This window comes from Camarhynchus parvulus, chromosome 28 (assembly GCF_901933205.1).
Source record: "Camarhynchus parvulus chromosome 28, STF_HiC, whole genome shotgun sequence".
In the NCBI taxonomy this organism is placed as follows: Eukaryota; Metazoa; Chordata; class Aves; order Passeriformes; family Thraupidae; genus Camarhynchus; species Camarhynchus parvulus.
In genome coordinates, this window is record NC_044598.1 from 3,423,135 (window position 1) to 3,447,037 (window position 23,903).

Genomic DNA, 23,903 nt, shown 5'->3' on the forward strand with positions numbered 1-23,903 from the left:
CAGCAGGGTGGGTGCCACTGGCCCTGAGCTGGCATCTCCCTGGCTGAACTGGGGTTGGGAGGTTGCAGGGCACTGCCAGGATCCTGTGGGTGCCCTCCGAGGGCACATCCCATGGCTGGCAGGGGGATCCCAGGAACCCCCAGGCTTTGGGGCTACCCCAAATGACTTAGGGGATGGTGTTTGTGCCCCTGGAAGGCATCAGGAGCAGTTGCTGAATCTCCATGGTAATCCTGACCCCACTTTGGGGTGCTGCCCTGCCTCTATGGTGACCTGAAGCCCGTTTTGGGGCCCTGCCTCATCTCTGGGCTAACCCTGACCCCATTTTGGGGTTCTCCCCCATCTCTGGGCTAACCCTGACCCCATTTTGGGGTGTTGCCCCACCCCTCCCGTAACCCCCACCCCGTTTTTGTTCCGCTGCCTCCTTTCCGTGTTAACCCCCCTCCCCACCCCCACCCCCACTTCCTGTCCCTTTTGGGGGGTGATCCCCCCCATCTCCATGGCAACCCCGACCCGGTTTCGGGGCGCTGCCCGTTGCCATGGTAACCCCGTCGCCGCCGGGCGGGAAGGGGCGGGAGGCGGCAGCGGGAGGCGGCGGCGGCGGCAGCGGCGGGAGCCCGGCCCCGCTCCCGGCCCCGCTCCCGGCCCCGCTCGAGCCCCGCTCCCGGCCCCGCCCGAGCCCCGCACGGCCCCGGGGGCGCCGCTCGGTGCCGGGGGCGCCGCTGGGTACCGGGAGAGCGCGGCCGGGGCCGCGATGTCGGACCCGAGCTGCTGGGGAGCCGCCCCGCCCGGTTACCGGGGCCAGCGGGCGGCCGGAGCGCTCCTGCAGCGCTCCAAGAGGTACCGGCGGCCCAACCGGCACCGGGGGCACCGGCGGCAGGGGATCGGGGCGGGAGCGGAGCGGGGTCCGTGGTTTGGGGGGTGATCGGGGTCCGTGGTTTGGGGGTGATCGGGTCCGTAATTTGGGGGGGTTTCAGGAGGGGATGCACCGGGGTTCGTGGGTTGGGGGGGTACACTGGGGGTGATCGGGTCCGTGGTTTGGGGGGGAGATGCACCGGGGTCGGTGGTTTGGGGAGTGATCGGGGTCCGTGGTTTGGGGGGTTCACCAAGGGTGATCGGGGTCCGTGGTTTGGGGGGCACAGGACGTGTCACCGTGCATGGGGGGTGGGCACCGGTGTGCGTGACTGAGCGGGGGGGATGTGGGGATGTGTCTTTGTGCACGTGGTGTGTGGGTTTGGGGGTCCCCACACGGTGGGGGCTGTGGGTTTGGGGGTCCCCACACGGGGGGCTGTGTGTTTTTGGGGAATGGAGCAGAGTGTATGGTCTGGAGGGGGGTTTGGGGTGGTGTTTTAGCACCTTGGAGGCACAATGGGGTGTGTGGTTTGGGGGGTCTGTGTGCACTGTGGGATGCTTGGTTGGGGAGGGGCAGCAATGCAGGGGGAGGTGGGCACCAGGTTGTGCACTGGGGTGTGTGGTTTTTGTGGGGGTCTCAGCACTGGGGGGTTTGGAGGGGCTCTGCACCACAGCTGCATCTTTTTGGGGGGTGATGAGCAGTGAGGCAGCACCCTCCAGATCCCCAGTGGGGCAGGGTGGGGTGGGCTGGGACCCCAGTGCCACAGGGGATGTGGGGTTTAGGGTTCCAGGGGATGTTTTGGGGTGCTCTGTGCCCATCCTTGGTGTGTGTGGGTTTGGCAGAGGTGTCTTAGTTGTTCGAGGGGGGACAAACCCTTGTGACCCCCTGTGCCACTGCTGATGGGATGGATCCCGTGTGGCACATGGCCTGAACCAGGGTGAGGGTCCCCAGAGTGTCTGGAGGGGTGGGAAGGGGCCAAAACTCCCACCCCCTTTGTTAGCAGGGCTGGGGGGGTGCACAAATGGGGTGCATAAATGGGGTGCAGTGGGGCTGCCCCATCTCCCCAGCTGCAAGGCCAGGCCTGACCCAGGCAGGCTGGTGGGACACGTCCCCAAGGAGGGGGACAGGAGGTGCAGAGCACCCACTGAGCCCCCCAGGTGTGGGTGGTGGAGGCTGGGAGCTCCCCCCAGCAGGTTTGGGGTGCTGCAGCTGGCCCAGGCATCAAACCCTGGCGAGGCTTTGTGTGCCTGAGGTGTTTGATGGGTGCGGAGGCAGAGCAGAGAGGTTCCCATTGTTGCTGTCTCTCAGTGTCACCGTGAGCTGGCACAAAGCAGCACGGTTGCTTAGCAAAGGTATCCATCCCATCCCAGGCTCACCTGGGCTGTGGGAATTCCTGCTCCCAGTGCACGAGGATGAGCAAAAAGGGCCTTTAATAATCAAGAGAAGACGTTGGATGGGGTTTTCCAATCTGGGGTGGCCAAGCTGGGGGGGCTCAGGAGGAGATGTGTAATTGGAAAGATGATCTAGGCAGTCATCTGTCTCCAGCTGAGCATGATGAGGCTGTAATTCTCATGAAGGGCAGAGGATTTGCTCTTCTTTCATTGGTATTCCTAGAATCCACGGTGAGGAGCGCTCTGGCCTATTTAACAGAAAGCATATGATGTTATTTAGTGGGATTAAGAGGTTTGAGGGATCCTAATTTCCCGTGGGGGATGTGGAGATGGCCGGTGCAGGGCAGAGGAGGCGGTGGCTCGATGCTGACAGGGTTCTCCTTCTCCATGGATGGCTGTTCTCACCTCAATCAGCACAGGAGCACAGCCCAGCAGAGCTAACAGGTACAATTCCCTCCCCAGCGCCGGGAACCCGCGGAGCAGGGATGTAGCAGGGACGCACCCCAGGGTGCTGGGCAGGTTCTCGAGGCTTTTTGTGCAGCGCAAAGAAATAAATAATTCTATACCTGTAGGAGCATCGGGAGGTAGGACAGTCAGGATGGACGGAGACGAGAGATCTCTGCAGCCAGGTCTGGAATTTGGGGTTTATTGCAAAGGGCCTGGGTGCAGGGCCCTGCTGGGAGCTGCCAGCCACAGCTCGGAGCAGGCCCGAGAGGGGAGAGGGATAGAGAGGATGAGAGGGTAAGACAGCAAAAGGGTAAGAGCGTAAGGGAGTAAAAAAGGTAAGAGAGTAAAAGGGTAAGAGAGTGAGGTTCCTGTTACAATACAATAAATCTTCTTCTGTGTTGAATATTCTAATTCTCACTAACCAATCTAGTACAAGATACAAATCCTATAGTATTTCCATGCAGCCTATAAGAATCATTACATTACCATACTGTGTTACATTTTAAACCCTAAAAACTCCTCTTTGGACTCCTTCTGCCAAGCTGTAGGGTCTGCTCTGACCCTTGGAGCTGTCTGCAAGCAGAGGGTGTTGTTTGTTCAAAAGGGGATTACCTTCAGCTGGCCACACCATTGTTTTCCAGTTGTTCAGTAACTAAGGGATGTCAAAGCTTGCTTGCATTTCAATCTCACTTATAGTTTCTATATTCTCAAAATCTTTTGCCAGGCAATCCTATTTATAAGGCTTTCCTGTTTCATCTCCCCCAACATATACCCAACTTGTTACCCTGTGATTCCCTTTGAGGATTTAGGATTTTGCTCTTGGGTGTTGCTTGGCGCTCCTGGGTGGGTTCATAGGAGCAGCCACGGTGCTTTAGGCTGGGGTGGGAGGAGGCTGTGGTGTGGTCAGTGCCATCCAGCATGTTCCATTTCACTCTCCAGACCCTGGTCCTCATCCCAGCCCCATTCCAGCCCTGTCCCAGCCCCATCCCTGGAGGCAGCCCAGCTCAGAGCTGTCACAAGTCATGGAGGACAAATGCCATGAAGAAACTTGGGGTGCAGCTGCTTGGTTCAGCGGGTTTTGAAGTTAAACATGAATTTATCCCGCTGGAAAGCAATTTTTTTTTCCAGGACGTGGTGATCCATGGCACTTCCCCAAATCTCCAGCTCCACATTGGAGCTGTTGGGGGGTATGGAGCCAGCAGGGAAGGGAGCTGGGAGCACAGGCACGTGCTCTCAGTCACGGAGCTGCCTGCTCTGCCCTTTGAGATTGTGCCTGCTCCCTTATCACCGTCAGATCCCGCCCTGCTCCCTCCACCCCGCACCCACTTTGTCCCAAACCTGCTCTTTTCTGCCTCGGATTCACCTGCCTGCAGTGCCCCCACAGCACTCAGGTGTCCTGGCAAGTTTAGGAACAGATCCCTCAGGAGATCAGCGGGAACTGCAGCCCCTTTGTGCTTTTCCCTGCCTGGCCCTCAGTATTCCACAGCCCTGGCCCTGAGCCACCCATCCCTGCTCGCCCAGCTCCTGGTAAAGCCTTTTCCAGCTGAGTGCTGTGTGTGCAGAGCATCCCGGGAGCTGCTCAGGGTACCAGCCCCAGCTCTGAGTGCTTGGGCAGCACCCTCAGGCCCAGCCTGGTATCTGTGCAGGGCCAGGAGTTGGGCTGGATGATCCTCGTGGATCCCTTCCCGCTTCAGGGTACTCTGGGATGCAGTGGAGCTGCCAGGTTCTGCTCCATCTCCTGCCCCTGGACATCCCATGGCGCTGCTGCGGGGCCGGTTCCTCCTCCCAGTGGCTGACACACGATTTTACCCCAGGCTTTGGGGTCACACAGGCTGTCACACACTTTCCACACCCCTTGAAACAACTTCTGGATGGCGGCAGCAGCGCCACGGCCAAGGCAGCCTCAGCCTGAGCGATGCTGACAGCGATTTTCCACTCCATTTTTGGTACCAAACGTGCAGTGAGGTGATGGAGGCAGAGCGGGCAGCAGCCCCAGCAGCTGTCTGCGCCCCCAGGGCTGGTTTGTAGCCCGAGGTTTCCGCGCTGGAAGGATGGGAAGCAGCTGGAGATGATGTGTCAGGCGCAGGGGGGGTGACAGTGGCGCAAGATGGTTGTGGGAGCGAGGGTGGAGCGCGCGGAAACAGGAAACGCCGGCCCCGCTCCGTGTCACCCTCACGGGAACTGCCTTCACTAAAGGTTTGTTTGCACTTCCAAAATGAAAGCCAGGGAGGAGAGGTGAGCCCCTCACCCCCCAGACTGCCCCCTCTGAGTTCACAGAGGCCGTCCCCATGGCAGGGCTGGCAGTGGAGCAGTGTCAGAGCTCTCTGAGCCCTCCTGGCTCCTAAACCTCTTCCTGTGCCCCTGCGGTGCTGGGGCAGGGCTCCTCACCCTGCCTCAGTTTCCCATCCAGCACGTGGGGCTGAGGCTGTGGGTTCTGGCGGAGAGTTTGCAGCTCTGCTCGGGGTTCAGGCTTGTGTTTATGTGAGAAAATGAAACACTGGAGGCAGAAAAGAGAGTAGGGTTAGATGGGGTGTTGGGCAGGAATTGTTCCCTGTGAGGGCAGTGAGGCCCTGGCACAGGGTGGCCAGAGCAGCTGTGGCTGCCCCTGGATCCCTGGCAGTGCCCAAGGCCAGGCTGGACAGGGTTTGGAGTAACCTGGGATGGTGGATGGTGGAAGGAATCCCTGCCCATGGCAGGATGAAATGATCCTAAAGTTCCCTCCCAGCCCCAGCCATTCTGGGATTCTGTGATTCCAGGAAGGGGAAAATAGGGAGGGGAAGGTTTCTGTCTCCCCCCAACATCTCAGCTCAGCCCAGGTGCTGTGAGGGAAGCTCTGAGCCCTCCAGGGTCACTGCAGCTCCAGGTGAGCTCAGAGCAGTCACAGGATGCGTGTCCTGGGGGACACCCAGGGACCCCCCATCCTGGTGCAGAGGGGGGGTTTGGGGGGCCCCAAGCTTCCCTGGTGGCTGAGACCTTCAGAAGAGTCGGGGCTCCTGGTTTTAGCTCCACTAAAACCAGAGCAGGAGGAGCCCCGCAGGGGAGAGATGCCAGAGGAAGGTGAGGGGTGCTGGATGTCAGGTGTACAGCTCTGTCTGTGTGTCTGGAGCTCTGTCTGTGTGTCTGGAGCTCTGTCCATGTGTGTGCAGCTCTGTCCATCTGTGTGGAGCTCTGTCTGTGTGTCTGGAGCTCTGTCCATGTGTCTGGAGCTCTGTCCATGTATCTGGACCTCTGTCTATCTGTCTGGAGCTCTTTCCATGTGTGTACAGCTCTGCCCACTTGTCTGGAGTTCTGTCCATGCATTTGGAGCTCTGTCCAGGCATGTAGAGCTCTGTCCATCTGTCTGGAGCTCTGTCCGTGTGTGTACAGCTCTGTCCATGTATTTGGACCTCTGTCCATCTGTCTGGAGCTCTGTCCATGTGTCTGGAGCTCTGTCCATGTGTCTGGAGCTCTGTCCCTGTATCTGGAGCTCTGTCCGTGTGTCTGGAGCTCTGTCCATCTGTCTGGAGCTCTGTCCATCTGTGAGGAGCTCTGTCCATGCATGTAGAGTTCTGTCCATGTGTGTACAGCTCTGTCCATGTGTCTGGAGCTCTGTCCCTGTGTCTGGAGCTCTGTCTGTCTGTCTGGAGCTCTGTCCACACCTTGGCTGCCCATCAGTGTCTGGCACACCCACCTGGAGGTGCCTGTTGTGAGTCGCTGTCCTTTCCACCCTGGCTGCCCCATCTGCCGCTCCCTTCTGTTTTTGGGATCTGTGCAGAATCCCCTCTCTTCCATCTCTCCCCCTGGCTGCTGTGGGTGTTTGTGGCCGTGGGGTGATGTTAAAAGCTGTGCTTTAATCAGCAGCATCTCTGTGGGTTCCTGTTCCCAGCTGGGTGAGGAAACTCGGTGTCTTTGAGGAGTCTGCAGCCTGAGGAAGCGGAAATCGGGGAAGGGGAGGCTCCTCCTCGTGCCTGAGCCTCTGCTCTGGGCCGTGGATATTTGCAGTTTCCTCTTGGCAGAGTGGAGGAGAACTTAAATGACCCCGTAGTGCTTTAAATGTGGCAGTGGGGTACAACAGTGGGGAGCAGCAGTGGGAATTTTTGAGGCTCTTGCAAGGCAAGACTCAGGGCTGAAAGGAAAGGAAAACCAAAATTCCTGTGAGGATGGAAACCCTGTGAGCTGGGAGGGTGGGAGTGGGGATGGGGATGGGAAGATGCACCACTTGTGGATGTGGCCCTGCAGAGATGCTCTGTGGGATGCTGGGCTGTGGTGCCAGGATGGGATTTTTGGGGAGTTTTGGGTGTCAGGGTGCTGGTGCTGCTTTTCACCTGCTGCTGGTGCACGTGGCTCCCTCCTGCTGCCAGAGAGGGGCAAAATTCCCCCAAATTCCTGGTGACACTGCAGTCTCAGGGGGTGGGGACTGTCCTCTCTGCTGTGACATGGGGACCACCAAGGGCAGGGGGGTTTATGGGAACTGGGGGCATTTTCCACGCACTGGAGCAGGTCAGGTTGTGGCTGCTTGGCATTTCCACTGCTTCCTCCTTTTACATCCCTTTTTCTATTCCTGCCTGGGGCTCTTGCCCAAGGGGCCTCCTGCCTCTGCCCTCCCCAGCGAGCCAAAACCAGAAGTGGGACCTTGTTGGGACAGTTCTTTGTTAAAAATAGCCCTGTCTGCCCATCTCCAGCAGCACTGGGCCTGGGCTGGATCTTCCCAGTGGCAGGAGATCTGCAATCAGTGGGGCAACAGCAGCAGCGTTCCCTGGCACAGAAATTCATGTGCAAGCAGATATTTATTTATGTGCCTGAGCCCATCCAGCTCTGGCTGTCATGGATTCCCTAAAGTTTTTTTAATTCCCTAAATTAATTCCCTCTCTTTCTTCCCCAGTTGCCGAAGCAGCAACAGGAAGAGTTTAGTGGTGGGCACCCCCTCTCCGACCCTCTCACGGCCTCTCTCCCCTCTCTCCGTGCCAACAGGTAAGGGATTATCCCAGTGGATGCTTCAGCATCTCCCAAAATTACCCGAATTTCCTAAAACTAACAAGATGCAGGGCTTCAGTACCTTGTTAGCAGCAGTGGGCTGGCTCCAGGTGCCTTCTCCAGGGTTGGGAAGTGCCTTAAACACTTTCCCCTGAAGGAGCAGCCTGGAGCACTCTGGACACTGTGCTGGGGTGGGTCTGGGGATGAATTTTCCCCCTTTCTCCCTGCAGCTGGGAGCAGCCCCTTGGACAGCCCACGGAACTTCTCTGCCAGCACCTCCATCAACTTCCCCTTCGCTCGCAGGTGAGCTCCCAGCCCCAGAGCAGTAAATATTCACTTGTAAAGATCATTCCCCCTCCAAGGAACTGTTCTGTTGATCTCAAGTGACTTGTTTTGCTTTTATTTTCGCTTTTCTTCTGCCTGCTTTTTGTCCTGGTGGTGTTTCCTCTGCCATGACTGGTTCCTCTCACCACCCCAGCCATGCTCCTCGGACTGACAGGCAAGTACCAGGGATGGGCATGGGCTGCATTTTGGGGAGGTGTCTGCTCCACATCATCAGGGACCTTCGTTTCTGAGTGTTCAAGGCCAAGCTGGGCAGGGCTTGGAGCAATCTGGTCAAGTGGAAGGTGTCTCTGCACATGGCAGGGAGTAGGACTGGGTCTCTGAGGTCCTTTCCAATGCAAGTCCATCTGGGACTCTGTGATTCTTTATTTGCATCCTTGTGTGGGGAATTTTGCACCAGGACTGGGCTCCCTGCAGCTCTGGGAGCAGAAATATCTCTGTTCCCATGGCTGGGTGTTCAGCCCCATCTCAAACTCCTGCTGGATTCTCTGAAGATGTTCAGGGATCTCTCATCCAGGTCCCCACAGAGGCAGATCCTGCTGCATGCCCTCCCCCGTTTAACTAATTCATTAATTACACATGGAGGGCGGGTGGCTGATTTTAACCCATTGATTGTTGTGTGGAAACAAGCCCGAGGCTCTGCTGGTTTGCACGCTTGTACCAGAGGGAACAGCCAGGCTGTGGGGTCAGGAGTTTGCTGGAGCTGCATGTGGCTCCCTGCCAGCTCCTGCTGTCCTTGACCCCACAAGGGAAATGGCAGTGGGAGGTGAAGGGCCTTGTCCTGACCTGGATGTGTCCCCATCCCTTGGAAACATCTCCAAGAGGAAGCATTCGCCTGCGTATGAGCAGTTCCCTTCCTGTTTATGGCCAGGCTCTGCTCCTTGGCGCTGCTGTCTCAGGATGAGTCTTTGGGAATCCCAGTTTCTCACCAAGAAAACTCCCAGCAGGCTGAATTTTGCTCTAATTAAAAATCAGACTCTTGCAGGGTTTTGTTTTTTTTTTTTTTTTGCCCTGTGTGAAATGGATTCAATGGGGCCCCAGCTCTGTCTCTTCACAGTGACCCTGCCCTAACCCTGTGCCTATGCCTGGGGCCCTAGCCACACTATTTGCACCACATGCTGCCCTTACCCAAAACGACATTACAAAGATCATTGCCTTCTCCACTTCAAGCCAACTAGGGTTAATAATAGTTACAATCGGACTAAACCTCCCCGAACTGGCCTTCCTTCACATCTCAACCCACTCATTCTTCAAAGCCATGCTCTCTCTGTGCTCAGGCTCCATCATGCACAGCCTAAATGGCGAACAAGACATCCGAAAAATAGGAGGACTCCAAAAGATACCACCCACAACCCCTGCATGCCTCACCATGGGCAACCTCGCTCTAATAGGAGCACCATTTCTAGCAGGATTCTGCTCAAAAGACCAAATCATCGAAAGCCTAAGCACATCCTACCTAAACACCTGAGCCCTCATTCTAACCCTGCTAGCCACATCGTTCACCGCAGTGCACACGATCTGCATTAGTGCAGACCGGCTTCGTTCGAATTCTCTTCGTTCGAACTCTCAGGATGAGTCTTTGGGAATCCCAGTTTCTCACCAAGGAAACTCCCAGCAGGCTGAATTTTGCTCTAATTAAAAATCAGACTCTTGCAGGCTTTTTTTTTTTGGTTTTTTGTGAAATGGATTCAATGGAGCCTCAGCTCTGACCCTGCTGCCTGCCACTCTCCCTGCAACAGCCCCCTCACCTGCAAGCCCCTTATTTCACCCCATTTCCATCCATTCAGCCCCCTTCACCTGCAAGCCCCTTATTTCACCCCATCTCAGTCCATTCTGAAAAGAGATTTCAGGGTTTTATTCCTCAAGCCACGCCTGTGTCCTGTTCCCCAGCTTTTGGCTCTGATGTTGTTGATTTGCATGTAGGTGTTGGGTTTTTCCCCTCTATGTGATTGCTGTGTTTGCTCTGGCAGGGCTGATGGCAGAAGGTGGTCACTGGCTTCGTTACCCTCCTCTGGCTATGGGACCAACACCCCCAGCTCCACGGTCTCGGTAACATTTGCTTTCTCATAGTGGCAGATTATAAGATCCTAAACCCCCTTGATTTTTGGTGAAATGCCTCCAAAGCTCCATGGTGCTGGGTTCTAAAGGACCATGTGCTTTAACTGCACCCTGCTTCCTAAATGAGCTTTTTAAAAAGTCATAAGGCTTGGCTGTGGGCTTGCAGCACCCCTGGGGGTTACAGTGTCTCATTAGAGCATTTCTGGGTTAACTTCATCCCTGGGGTTACAGCATCCCTGGGCATTAAAGCATCCCTGGGAGTTACAGCATCCCTGGGAGTTACTGTGTCCTAGGGTTACAGTGTTCCTGGGGTTATAGCATCCCTGGACATCAGAGAATTCCTGGGAGTTACAGCATCCCTGGGTGTGACAGGACTGAGCTGCCTGGGATGCTGGAGTTACAAAGGAAGGGGCTCAGTGGAACTTTGAGTGGGAGAATGGGGGATTTTGGGCTGGCACTGAGCAGTGCAGACCTCCCCAGCCTGCTCCTGTCCACATTCCACCTCCCCAAACCCACCCTGTGCTGCCTGTCAGTATTCCCAACCTCCTAAGAGGGTATTTCCCTCACTTCCAGGAAGCACAGCCCATCACTGATCTCCTTCATCCCTCTCTCTCTGTCCCCAGTCATCTTCATCCTCCCAGGAGCGCCTGCACCAGCTGCCGTACCAGCCCACCCCCGACGAGCTGCATTTCCTTTCTAAGCATTTCCGCAGTACGGAGAGCGTCACGGACGAGGAGGGCAGGCACTCGCCCTGCCTGCGCCCACGATCCCGCAGCCTCAGGTGGGACACGGCTCCCAGGACAAGGCTGGCTTGGTTTGAAACACAGGTGTCTGTTAAGGAAAGCAGCAGCCTCCCCTGAAATGGAAAATGTAAACCCTGTCCCTCTGAGTTATTATAATTTTGAAATTTTTTTTTTGTTAAATTGGGGTTTTTTTTGGTTAAATTTGGTTAAATCCTCTTTTCCCTCTGAAAAATCTCCCAATCCTCTTTGCTACCAGAGGCAGAGCCACAGCCCTGCATGCTGCCGGCTGAAATTTCATTAAAATCAGATTAATTATCTGACAGGGGTTTGTAGGTGGTGAGATTTTCACCCAGGAGATGCCAGTTCTGCAGCTGGCACAGCACAGACTGGGGCAGGGCTGGGGCTGCTTTTAATCACAACATTTATTATTTTATAGTGGTTAATGAGTTGCTGGCTGCTCCTGTGACTTGCTTTGCATAATGGAATCACCAGGCAGAGCCCTGGGAGGGGCAGTGTTGGGTGAGGGAAGGAGGAAAACCATATTTAATGGAGGTTGCTGTGTCCACCACGAGCTTTGGTTGGGTTTTTTGTTTGCTGGTGAGCTGCAAAAATGGCAACGATGGCAAGAAATTGTGGAATCCAGAAGAAGGGAAAGATGAGCTCATTCTTCAATGCTGAGGGGATGATGGAACATCCAGAACCTCTCTGTTCTGGATTTCCAAGTGACTTGGGTGATCAGGGTTAAGCCTCCCTAGACCACATCCCAGGGACCTCCAGTGTCTGGGGGTGCTGGCCCAAGGCTGGTGGCTCCACTTGGATGAGTTTTAACCACTTGGAACTAGGAGTTAGGAGGAGGGACCGAATTGCTCTCCAGGGGTAGTGACCATTTACAGAGATGTGGATGACCTGACCCTCGTAACGCTGCCCTTCTCCTCCCCCTGCAGCCCTGGACGGACGAGCGGAACGTTTGACAATGAGGTGGTGATGATGAACCATGTCTACAAGGAGAGGTTCCCCAAGGTAACGACCAGGACCTGGGGATGAGCGTGTTGGTGCCTCCATGGCATCCTGGCAGCACCTTCTCCTCCCTGTGGGAGTGTGGAATGCATGGGTAGATCATGGAGGGGGTTGGAGACACTGGAGACACAACAAACCTGGGGTTTGTTATCCACACAAGCAGGCAGAGGGCTCTGCAGACTTTGGTGGAGCTTCTGCAGGCTGCTGGAAGCTGGTTCCCAGGTGGGGCCTTGGTGTGTATGTGGATATTTGAGCTGCAGGAGGTGGTGGGATGAGATTCTGGATGGCCAAACCCAGTGCAAGAGGGAGAATGAGATCCTGGATGGTCAAATCAAACGCAGGAGGTGGTAGGGTGAGATCCTGGCTTGCCAAACACAGTCCAGGAGGTAGGATGAGATCCTGGATGGTCAAATCAAATGCAGGATGAGATTCTGACTGATAAAATCCAGTGCATGGGGTGGTGGGTTGAGATCCTGGCTTGCCAAACAGAGTCCAGGAGGCAGGATGAGATCCTGGATGGTCAAATCAAATGCAGGAGGTGGTAGGATGAAATCCTGACTGATAAAACCCAATGCAGAAGGTGGTAGGGTGAGATTCTGACTGATAAAACCCAGCGCAGGAGGTGGTAGGGTGAGATCCTGGCTGGCCAAACCCATGGCATGGGGACGTGTGTTCCTGGCCATCACCATCCACTCCACCTCGCAGGCCACAGCCCAGATGGAGGAGCGCCTGCAGGACACCATCACAAACTTCTCCCCGAGCAGCACCCTGCCCCTGGCTGATGGGGTGCTGGGCTTCATCCACCACCAGATCATCGAGCTGGCCCGAGACTGCCTGGCCAAGTCCCAGGGGGCTCTCATCACCTCCCGCTACTTCATGGAGCTGCAGGAGAAGCTGGAGAAGATGCTCCGAGACGTGAGTACGGGGCAGCTCCCTGCCTGGTGCCACCTCGTGAGGCCACCAAGAGACACCTGGATTCTGTCTCCATTCCCAACAGGCTCAGGAGCGTTCTGAGAGCGAAGGAAGTGAAGTTCATTGATCAGCTGGTGAGGAAGCTGCTGATCATCATCTCCCGGCCTGCCCGACTTCTGGAGTGCCTGGTAAGACATGGAGACTCCTGTCTTGTCTTTCATGGTCTGTGCCAGCCCAGAGAGGAGACAAAGCCTCCAGGATGCCCCTGGATCTCTAGAAGTGTCCAAGGCCAGGTTGGATGGGGTTTGGAGCAACCTGGGATGGTTGAAGGTGTCCCTGATCTTTAAGTTCCCTTCCAGCCCAAACCATTCTGTGACTCTGTGGTTTTCAGGTTTGGTTTTTTTTGGTTGATTTGCTGAATTTCTAAAGCGGTGACCTTGTGCTGTGGTTCCTGATGAAATTTTCATCTCCTTTAGTTTTCCTTCCAAGGCCAACTCACAGAGCTGCATTTTTTTTTTCCATCACCCCTGACCTTGGGAATGATGAGGGAATGATGCATCCAGGGCCTGTCCCCAGACACAGGTGTCACCTGCAAGGCTTAGAGGAAAAGTTTAACTTTGCAAAATCTCTCTCCTCAACTATGCTTGGTTTTCCCCATCCAGGAGTTCGACCCAGAGGAGTTTTACCATCTCCTGGAAGCTGCAGAAGGACACGCCAAAGTTGGACAGGGAATAAAGACCGATATTCCCAGATACATCATCAGCCAGCTGGGGCTCGTCAAGGACCCACTGGAGGGTAGGGAAGCACTCTGAGGTCTGCAGTAGGATGTGGACTCCCAGTTTGGCCACTGGTGATCACAACTGAGCACTGGGAGGTGTCAGGGGGCCCTGTAGGGCTGAACTGGTGTCATGGCAGGGAGGTCACAGCAGGACCAGGACAGTGGCCAAGTCCTTCTGGCCAGCCCCATGTCCCTTATTATTGCTTCCAACACGTTCAGCAAAGCAGATTAAGCTCAAAAACACTTAATCTGTGGCCCTGGGGGGGAATCATAATCCCTGGAGAATGCAGGAATGACTATCAAAAAAAAAAAAAAAAAGAATTATATAAATGTTTAACCTCGTGTTGAACCTCTTAACGTCATGACCTGAATTTCTCCATAGGATAGCTTGAGCAAAGCATGTGGCCAAATCCCCACAGGGTCTCTGGGTTTGGGGGGAGAGTGGTTGGGCGGGGGGATGATTTTGGTGGGTGTTGAGCATGAGGAAAGTGAAAACCATCCCTGTGATCTGCAGAAATGGGGCAGCTGGATCACTTTGACAGTGGGAACACCATCACACCGGAGAACGATGACACCTGTGAGGTGAGCGTGGTCCCACCTGCCTGTCCCACCTGCTGCCTCCAACTTCCTCCTGCCTCACCCCACACCAGAGCTCCTTGCAGCTGTCCTAGGCTGGGAGCTGCTCATTTTGGATTGTCCCCAGGGGTGATTGATGTACTCAAGGGGAAGATCTCACAGTCCCTCATTTGGCTTCTTGGGTGGACAGAGCTCAGAGTGGGCTCTTGATCTGCAGAGCATCTCAGGCTTCTGGTCTGGTGTTTGTGACAAGAGAAGGCTTTGGCAGAAAGAAGCTTTTGGAGGTGGTACATGATGGTGCTGGGTGAATTCCTCCTTCATTAAAAACCTGTGTGTTCCTCAGAGCCAGCCTTCAATCCCTGTCCCACGGAGGAAGCCCTGCGAGGGGGACTTTGAGACCATCAAGCTGATCAGCAACGGGGCTTACGGGTGAGTTGGGGAGTTCCTATCAGTTGTCTCCATCTGTAAATGACTCCCAAGCCCTTCTTTGTCCATGCCCCACGGTGTGGGGTGGTCAGTGGCTGGAGGACTTGTGTTGAGGCCCAGCTGTTCCTCCAGGGCCGTGTACCTGGTGAGGCACAGGGAGACGCGGCAGCGCTTCGCCCTGAAGAAAATCAACAAGCAGAACCTCATCCTGAGGAATCAGATCCAGCAGGTGTTCGTGGAGAGGGACATCCTCACCTTTGCTGAGAACCCCTTCGTGGTCAGCATGTTCTGCTCCTTCGAGACCAAGCGACACCTCTGCATGGTCATGGAGTACGTGGAAGGTGAGAGCAGAGCTCGGGGCTGGACAGTGCAGGGAGGAGGGGAGGATATCAAAGCCTGAGCATCAAGGACACCACCTGGACATCTCCTGCCCTGCTTTGCTCCAGGGAGCAGAGGGAAGCACAGGGAGATGATTCTGTGGTCGTGATCTCCTTGATGAAGGTGGTGACCGTGGTCACCTATGGGAGTGTTTGTGCTCCGTGCCTGAGGATCAGCTGCTCAGAGGGGCTGCCTGGGAGCCTGCTGGTCCTGCTGAGCTCGCTGCCTCTCGGGTTGGCTGTTGATATTCTCTGCCCCGAGATGTGCAGGATGTCTCTGCTTCAGCCCGCGCAACTGAAGAACGAGTCTGGACTCTTCACTTTTCGGTCTTGAGGTTGTTTATTAATTCTTATCTATAGAATTTTCTTTCTGCCCAGCCGAGATCTGTTCAGCAGGGCAGCCACAGGCACTCTGACTGCCCCCGAGGTGGTGTTGTATTTTTATACTACAAACTACATATAACATATTTACACTTAATTCCCAATACCTATCACCTGTGTTAGACAGTGCACTTCTACTCTAAACCAATCCCAAAGTGCCAACATCACAGCAGAAAACGGAGAACAAGAAGAAGAAAGAAGACGGACTAGACACGCCCTGATTCCTCCATCTTGTCCCCATAACCCCCATACCAAAAATCCTAAAATCTACATTTTCACCCTGTGAACATTTTATTATTACACTATTCAAACCTGTGTGACTCTCACATCCTCATACAAAGCTGGCAACTCGCTCCAAGGGTCAAAATCAAACCCGCAGGTGCTCTGGGCAGCATGCCAGGGTCTCCGAGCCCCCCGACGGGGTTCTCAGCAATTCTGGACATCCAAAGGGATGTGCTGAGTTCCCACAGCTGCCTTCCCTGAGCCCCCCGTGTTCCCACAGGGGGGGACTGTGCCACGTTGCTGAAGAACATGGGCCCGCTGCCCGTGGACATGGCCAAGATGTACTTTGCTGAGACCGTTCTTGCCCTGGAGTATCTCCACAACTACGGCATCGTGCACCGGGACCTCAAACCTGACAAGTGAGCCTGTGGGTCAGGTCTGAGCAAGGGTGGGGCTTTGAATGGGGAAGGGAAAGCCAAGAGGGAAGGGCAGAACGGGTTTTGTTCCCCAGAGACTGGTTCTGTGCTGTTGCATCAGGACCAGAGGCCCTGGGGTGCGGCCGGTCCATCTCAGGTCTCCCCTGAAGCAACCAGCAGCATTGTGGGGTGTCTGTCTTCTCCTGCAGTTTGCTCATCACCTCCATGGGCCACATAAAGCTGACAGACTTTGGTCTGTCAAAGATTGGCCTGATGAACATGACCACGAACCTCTACGAAGGGCACATGGAGAAGGACACGCGGGAGTTCATGGACAAGCAGGTACGAGGTCCTGCTCCCCGTGGCTGACCTGCCATCCCTGGGGACCCAGATAACCCTGGGATTTGTTGCCAAGGTCACTGCACAGGTGTCAGCCCCTGCTTCCCACACAGGTGTGTGGCACTCCGGAATACATTGCCCCCGAAGTCATCCTCATCCAGGGCTATGGGAAGCCTGTGGACTGGTGGGCCATGGGCATCATCCTCTACGAGTTCCTGGTGGGCTGTGTCCCCTTCTTCGGAGACACCCCTGAGGAGCTCTTCGGGCAGGTCATCAGTGGTGAGTGCCAGGGACACGTTTGTGCTGCCAGCAGCCAAGGCTCCTCCTTTAACACGTGGGAAGCTCCATTCCTTCCTGTCACCCTCGCTGAGCAGTGAGGAGGCTCCTCAAGCTTTGACTTCCCACTTTGGGAGGGCCCTTCCCCTGCTGCAGCTCCTGGGAGACTTTCCTGCTGCCCAGAACTGTCCAAACCCTTCCAGCCACCCAAACCCCCTTTTCCTTTTTCCGTGCAGATGAAATTATGTGGCCAGAAGGAGACGAGGCTCTCCCTGCAGATGCCCAGGACCTGATCACACGGTTGCTGAGGCAGTGTCCCCTCGAGCGCCTGGGCACTGGTAGGCACAGCAGCCCCCTCAGGGGCTGACCTGGCACCTTGATTCCCATCAAATTTGCTTGGCTTTGAGTCCAAAGCATGTCCTACCACTTGGACGGTGTTTGGAGAGGTCTCCTGCTTGGGGCTCCCCCCAGGAAGGCTGCACAGGGCTCCTGTCCATCTTTTTTAAGCTGTTTGCTCTGTGTGGAGTGCAGACTGTGCTGTTTGGGGTGGGAGTGGGAGCACCCTGGGTCCTGCCCCATGCCCCTGACGTGGGTTTCTCTGCCTGGCAGGAGGTGCACATGAGGTGAAGCACCATTCCTTCTTCCTCCATCTGGATTGGAACGGGCTGCTGCGGCAGAAGGCCGAGTTCATCCCCCAGCTGGAGTCGGAGGATGACACCAGCTACTTTGACAGTGAGGCCAAATCCATCCCTCTTCCACCTCTGCCAATCCATTATCCCAGCTGCACTTTGGATGCTCCCACGGGGGATGAAAATCTCCTGGGTGAAGCTGGTCGCTTTACAACCCAAATCACAAAACAGATAAAATCCTCTTTCCAGGCTGCTCACCCTTACCTGCTTCCTCCCCCAAAACTCCCCTGGGGTTTGGGGCTGGGCTGTCACGCGTTGGGGCCCTGCTGCAGGCAGGATGTGGGGTGTTTCAGGCAGGGTGACATCCCTCCCCCTCTGGCCCTTGCTTTCAGCTCGCTCCGAGAGGTATCGTCACTTGGACTCGGAGGATGAGGAAACCAACGATGAGGAATCATCAGTGGAGATTGGGCAGTTCTCCTCCTGCTCCCATCGCTTCAGCAAGGTGCTCCAGCCCCTCCTGCAGCATCCCAAATGCTTCGGCACCACAAACAGCGTGCCTGTGCCGTCGTGGCTGACACCACAGCACTCAAACTCCCGAATTTCTGCTCCTTGCTGATGGCTCCTCTCCTTCTCAGGTGTACAGCAGCTCAGAATTCCTGGCGGTCAACTCCGCCCTGAGCCTCTCCTCCTCTGACCGGAGTCACTGCGATGACAAAGAGGAGCGGTGGGACCGGCACTCGGGGGATGAGGACAAGAGCAGGCCAGCGGGCACTGAGCCCCGGTGAGTGGCCGGGGGGCTGCACTGCTGGTGTGGGCTCCTGCCAGTGCCCAGGGCTTGTGCCAGCACCAAGGGTTTGTGCCAACACTGAGGGTTTGTGTCAGGACCAAGAACTTGCGCTGACACCACAGGTTTGTGATGGCACTGAAGGGTTTGGTTATTTCTGAGGGGTCAGTGGGATGTGTCCTGGGGATTCTGCAGTGGCTCAGTGCCATGTGCCTTGCCCACCTTGGCTTGTCCTGAGCCCTCCTGCTCTTCCCACACAGCCTGCGCTCCTGGACGTCCGGCAGCTCCACGCCGTACTCCTCCCGGCACGAGCGGAGCCGCAGCCCCACGGCGCTGCCCAGCACCCTCAGCCTGGACACCATGCCCAAGTTTGCCTTCTCCTCAGAGGATGAGAGCCCTTGTGTGGCGTCCAAGCCAGAGAGACCCAAGTTTGTGGTGGGAGACTCGGACGCGGGGACTGGCGGCGCGGTGAAGCAGTCGGCGTTATCTGGTGCGTAGGCTGTGGGCAGTGTGGGGTTCTTTGGGAACAACCAGGGTGCTGCATGGCATGGGGGGGGCTTCTCCACGTCCCCAGCTCTCCCTCCTCCCCTCCGTGCAGCTGATCTGGCCAGCCTGAACCGCATCCGCCTGCGGAGCAACAGCACCGGCACCAAGAACTCGACTCCGCGGAGCCTGGAGCCCAGCGGGGGCCGTCGGCTGAGCACCCAGAAGGACCTGCCGGACAGGCAGAGAGCCTCCCTGGGCAGCCGCGTGCCCAAATCTGCCTCCGTCTCAGCCCTGTCCCTCATCATCACCTCAGGTCTGTGTGCTGGGTGATTCACCCTGCTGGATGGCCACTGCCGCCTGGTTTTGCCGGACTGAGCTGGCTCCTTCTGCTTGCAGATGACTTTGGTGGCAGCGCCCTGATGAGCCCCATCTCCCCTCACTCCCTCTCGTCCAACCCCTCTTCCCGGGACTCCTCCCCGAGCCGAGACTCCTCCCTGGCCATCGCCAGCCTGCGGCCACCCATCATCATCCACAGCTCGGGGAAGAAGTACGGCTTCACCCTGCGAGCCATCCGCGTCTACATGGGCGACAGCGACGTCTACACCGTCCACCACATGGTCTGGGTGCGTGTCCTGGGGTCTAGAGGTGCTTTAAACCCCAGCAGGGAGCTGGCATCGAAATAAAAGCGCTCTGTTTGTGTTGCAGAGCGTGGAGGAGGGGAGCCCTGCGCAGGAGGCCGGGCTGAGGGCAGGAGATCTCATCACACACGTGAACGGAGAGTCCGTGCTGGGTTTGGTCCATCGGGACGTGGTGGAGCTGCTGCTGAAGGTGGGTGACCAGAGCCGCTCTGCTCTCTTAGGACATCAATTCATCATTGCCTTTGCTGGCAGCTGAGGCAGGAGCTGGCTCAGATCTGGCGCTGCAAAGATTTGTTTTCCATCCATCAGAGTGGGAATAAAGTGGCCCTGCGGACCACTGCCCTGGAAAACACCTCCATTAAAATCGGTCCTGCAAGGAAAAACAGCTCCAAGACAAGGATGGCAAGGAGGAGTAAAAAGAGCAGGAAAAGGGATGGCCAAGACAGGTAGGTAAAACTGGGATGAAAGGGCATTTATCCCAGTGTGTGGGGTACTGGGGGAATGCTCTGGATCTGCCATATCAGGGTGGCCAGTGGGGTCTGGTCCTACCTGCATTGGGTTGGATGCTCTGGATCTGCCATACTGGGATGTCTATTGGGGTCTGGTCCTGCTGCCATAAGGTCAGCACATTTGAGACTAACAGCTTTAAGTAGAAGCCAAGGTTATTCCTGTCCCCTCAGCAGGAGAAAATCCCTTTTCAAGAAGATCTCCAAGCAGTCGTCGGTCCTGCACACCAGCCGCAGCTTCTCCTCTGGTCTCCACCACTCTCTGTCCTCCAGCGAGAGCCTCCCGGAGTCCCCCACGCACAGCCTGTCCCCAGGTCCCACCACGCCGTGCCGCAGCCCTGCTCCCGACCTGCCCTCAGGTACCCCAGGGGGGGACATTGGCTCGGGGCAGGGCAGGATGCTGCGTGTCCCTCGGGGAGGCCGCGTCCCTCCAGCCCTACAGTGACCTTTTCTCTTTGTACGGCAGATGCTGTGTCCCCTCAGAGCACCTCTCCCTCCTCCAGCACCCCAACGTCACCCGCCGGCCACGTGCGCCCCAGCTCCCTGCACGGGCTGGCCCCCAAACTGGGTGGGCCGCGCTACAAAGTGGGACGTCGCAAATCCACCAGCAGCATCCCCCCCTCGCCCCTGGCCTGCACCCCTTCCTCGGCCCAGCGCCCGCCTTCCCCGCAGCGCTCCCCATCTCCGCTCCACGGGTACCCCAAAACCCCCCATTCCTTCCAGGGCAAGACCCTGTCCCCCCCCACCATCGTCCGGCAGAGCTCCCGGCCCCGCAGCGCCGACTGCCCCCGCTCCCCCCTGCTCAAGCGCGTCCAGTCGGCCGAGAAGATCGTCACCATCCTGGCCGAGAAGAAAACCAGCGGCCGCAAGCTGGGCCTGGAGATGTCCTCGCTGGATGGGGAGGCCATCGCCGAGGGGGACGCGCTGTCCTACCCCGGGGAGCACGGGTACCACCCCGGCAGCTCCCGGCTGGCAGAGCGGCACGAGCGGGACCAGGAGATGGTGGTGATGCGGCGGCTGAACCTGTCGGAGCGCAGGGACTCCTTCAAGAAGCAAGAGGCGGTTCAAGAAGTGAGTTTTGACGAGCAGGAGACGGCGGCAGGAGGTGAAGATGGTGGCAAGAGTGAGGAAGGGCAGGGCACGGCTGGTGCGGAGCTGCCACCGAAGCTGAAGCCCGGCACGGTGCCGCAGATCGCCGTGCAGGGCTCGGAGAGCGACGAGCAGGAGCCGGCGGTGGCCGAGTGGGAGTGCCAGGGTTCCTACCCCATCAGCAGCACGGAGCAGCCAAGCAGCAGCATCTCCTTGCCGTGGTGGGATGGGTGTGAGCACCGGGACCATGGCTCCCAGCAGCAGCGGAACTGTGGGCAGGGGTCACCCGGCCACTGGCAGGTGCCAGCACAGGGCCAGGAGCCAACGGGGGCCCATCTCCCAGCTCCCCGGGGCGTGTGGAGCGGGGCCAAGCACGCCTGAGCCCCACGCTGGCACCCCAGGGATGGTTCAGGCTCCCTGCAGCACCCCCAGCACCCTGTTCTGTGCGGCAAATCCATGAGAAAAATGTCCCCGGAGCCACTCTGGACCCTGGCCGGGCCGGCTGCGCCCCGGCACTTCGCCCCCCTGGAAGGCTTTTTGTACTCCCTGAAAGATGCTCATATTTTTATAGAGACGCAGGAGCTTTTCCGGCAGCGGCGTTTCCCCAGCTGGGCCCCAACCTCTGTGTACAGAAAGGACTCGATGCAAATATTCCTTAATTAATTTATTACTTTTTATAAGCTAAACAGGCAGTGCAGGACTGTCGCAGGGGCCAACCCAGCTCTGGGAGTCCCAGCCTTTCCCGTGCGTCTCCCAGCCCACTGTTTTCTAACCCACTCGCTTTTCCCTACTTTTAAGCTTCAATTTCACCCCAGATCTCCTAAGAACCCCATAATTCTAATATTTAAAATTAAAACAAAACCCTAAATCCACAGTAACATCCCTGAAATGCTGGTGCTCCAGGCTGGGATGCAGAGGCGGGGGATATTCTTTGCATATGGATCATCAGATGATGAACATATGGATCATTTTATAAGATTATAGGAGATATAAAAAGGGTTTAATTATTTTATTTGGAGATTTTATAGCCACCTGGCTCCATTGGCCGTTCCAGGTGGGGAAAACTGAGACATTCCCCAGATGGGAATATTAATGGGAATTTTAGGGTCAGTTTTTGCTCCTTCAGAAATCCCACAAAATCCTGTGGTGTTGGTTGGTCAATGCACAGACACCTACAAAATCCCAATTTACCTTTTTTTTTTTTTTAAATCACCCCAACCCAGTGAGCACCTGTGCTGCTCCACTTGTAATTTGGGAATTTCACCCCTTTCTTTCCCCCCTCGTTGCTCTTTCTCCAACAAACAACAGCTCAACCCAGCATTTCTCCCCCATTTCTACCGTTTTCTGGGCTATAAACGTTTCCATTTGTTGATGCATGTTCTGGCTTTCCCCTCCCCTGCCGTGGTTTGGTGACAGGGGGACATCCCTGGTTTGCCAACCCCGCCGCCATCAGGTGTCACCGTTACCCCGGTGGATTTTTGGGCTGCGTGTTGGATTCTTTTGTGCACGTGTGGTTTGTGCCAGGCTCCGTATCCCGCTTCTCCCGTTCAACTGGTGCTGTTAAACCCCCCCAAAAATGAGCAACCAGAGCTGCTCCGTGTTTCCTTTGCTTCTCCCTCCACTCTCTGTAGGAAGGCCTTGGAAAGGCAGCGGGGTTTTGGGGAGACACCGGGCACCCCCTGCCCGCTGGCACGGTGGCATGGGGGGGCTTGGCTGCACACTGGTGGCGTGGATAGGGTGGGAAGAGGATTTTTTAAAGTGGGAAATGTCTTAAAAGCCGAGGGCACTGTGTGTTCCTGCCCAGTGCCCGGCTCTGTTCGTACCTTCGGGAAGTTTTATGTTGGATTAAAATCGTCCCTTGCGCTGAGTGTGGCGTCCAGTGGCACTGGAGCGTGCAGGGCAGCGAGTGCCCGCTCTGGGGAGGATGCCAGGGGGTGAATGGGGTGCCAGCACAGCTGGGAGGGGAGGGAGGTGGCCCTGCAGTGGCACCGGGGTGGCTGCACCCAGCCTGGCTCTGGTACCGGGCCCCGGTGTGGTGCCAGCGCCTGGAGCAGTGTCCCACACCCCAGTGACCTGTGCCCAGGGCAGTGCCCCGTGCTGGGTGCCACGCCCCACTCCAGGTATGCCCCATTCCCAAATCCATGCCCCATTCCCAAATCCATGCCCCATTCCCAAATCCCTGCCCCGTGCTCTGTCCCCGTGCAGTCCCTGGTGCCTCATGCCCAGCGCAGTCCCGGTGCTGTGCCCCATGTCCGGTGCTGTGCCCATATCCAGTGCCCGGGTAGTGCCTGGTGCCCTGCCCTGTTCCCGGTGCCATCCTGGTGCCCGGTGCAGTCCCAGTGCCTGATGCAGCCCCGGTGCTGTGCCCCGTTCCTGGTTCAATCCCGGTTCAACCCTGGCTCAATCCCAGTTCAATCCCGCTTCAATCCTGGTGTTATGCCCCGTTCCCAGTACAATCTCGGTACAATCCCAGTGCTGTGCCCCGTTCCCGGTTCAATCCCCGTTCAATCCCGGTGCTGTGCCCCATTCCCAGTTCAATCCCGGTTCAATCCGCGTTCAATTCCGGTACAATCCCGGTTCAATCCCGGTGCTGTGCCCTGTTCCCGGTTCAATCCCGGTACAATCCCGGTTCAGTCCCGGTTCAATCCCGGTGCCTGCCCCATTCGCCACCAGGGGGCGCCGCCGCGCTCTCCCTCCGGGCCCCCTCGGCTCCTTCCGGAGAGTCTCGCGCGAGGGGCGGGGCCCCGATAGCGATCGGGCCAGAGGAGGGGCGGGGCCGGAGTCTTCGGTCAGCTCCGTCCTCTGTCGTCTGCTCTCGGTTATTTCCGGGATAGATTCGGGCAGTTCCGTTCTCTCTCGTCTGCTGTCGGCTGTTTCCGGGGCGGGTTCGGGCCGTTCCGGCGGCGCTCGGGCCTGTCCAAGGCTCCGCCGGGCCGGAGGCAGCAGCGGGCTGGAGGCGAGCGGCGGCGGATGGGGCCGGCGGAGAGGTGCGGCGGGGCCGGGAGCGGCGGGATCGGGATCGGGGGCATCGGGATCGGGGAGAGCGGGCCTGGATCGGAACCAGGCCCAGGGTGGGCGTCGGGACCCCCTCAGCGTGAGGCGCCTCGGGGCTTGGCTCTGTCCCTCACGGGGCAGCCTCGAGGATGTGCCCGGACCCTTCGGGAGCTGCCGGCGCAGGGTGTCCCGCTGCCAGGACACTGCCACTGCCGTGTGGCTTCGCCGTGAGGCCGGGGCTATGCCCCCCGATTCCTCCCGATCCGTCCCTGT

At 57.2% G+C, this 23,903-nt stretch overlaps 1 protein-coding gene across 1 annotated transcript; it reads left to right on the forward strand.

Annotated features, from left to right (window-relative positions):
• Positions 1–705: 705 nt before the first annotated feature.
• Positions 706–22,503, forward strand: MAST3 (microtubule associated serine/threonine kinase 3). Its single transcript, XM_030966578.1, is given in 28 exon segments — positions 706–837; positions 7,550–7,638; positions 7,872–7,944; positions 8,120–8,140; positions 9,954–10,032; positions 10,665–10,822; positions 11,729–11,804; positions 12,507–12,716; positions 12,799–12,822; positions 12,824–12,901; positions 13,376–13,508; positions 14,006–14,073; positions 14,411–14,496; positions 14,626–14,834; positions 15,754–15,892; positions 16,099–16,231; positions 16,342–16,507; positions 16,741–16,842; positions 17,114–17,236; positions 17,526–17,635; positions 17,769–17,914; positions 18,178–18,407; positions 18,516–18,716; positions 18,800–19,026; positions 19,109–19,231; positions 19,351–19,487; positions 19,725–19,906; positions 20,014–22,503. Coding segments are annotated over 28 exon segments (4,413 nt in total). The 5' UTR covers positions 706–751; the 3' UTR covers positions 21,018–22,503.
• The last annotated feature ends 1,400 nt before the right edge of the window (positions 22,504–23,903 follow it).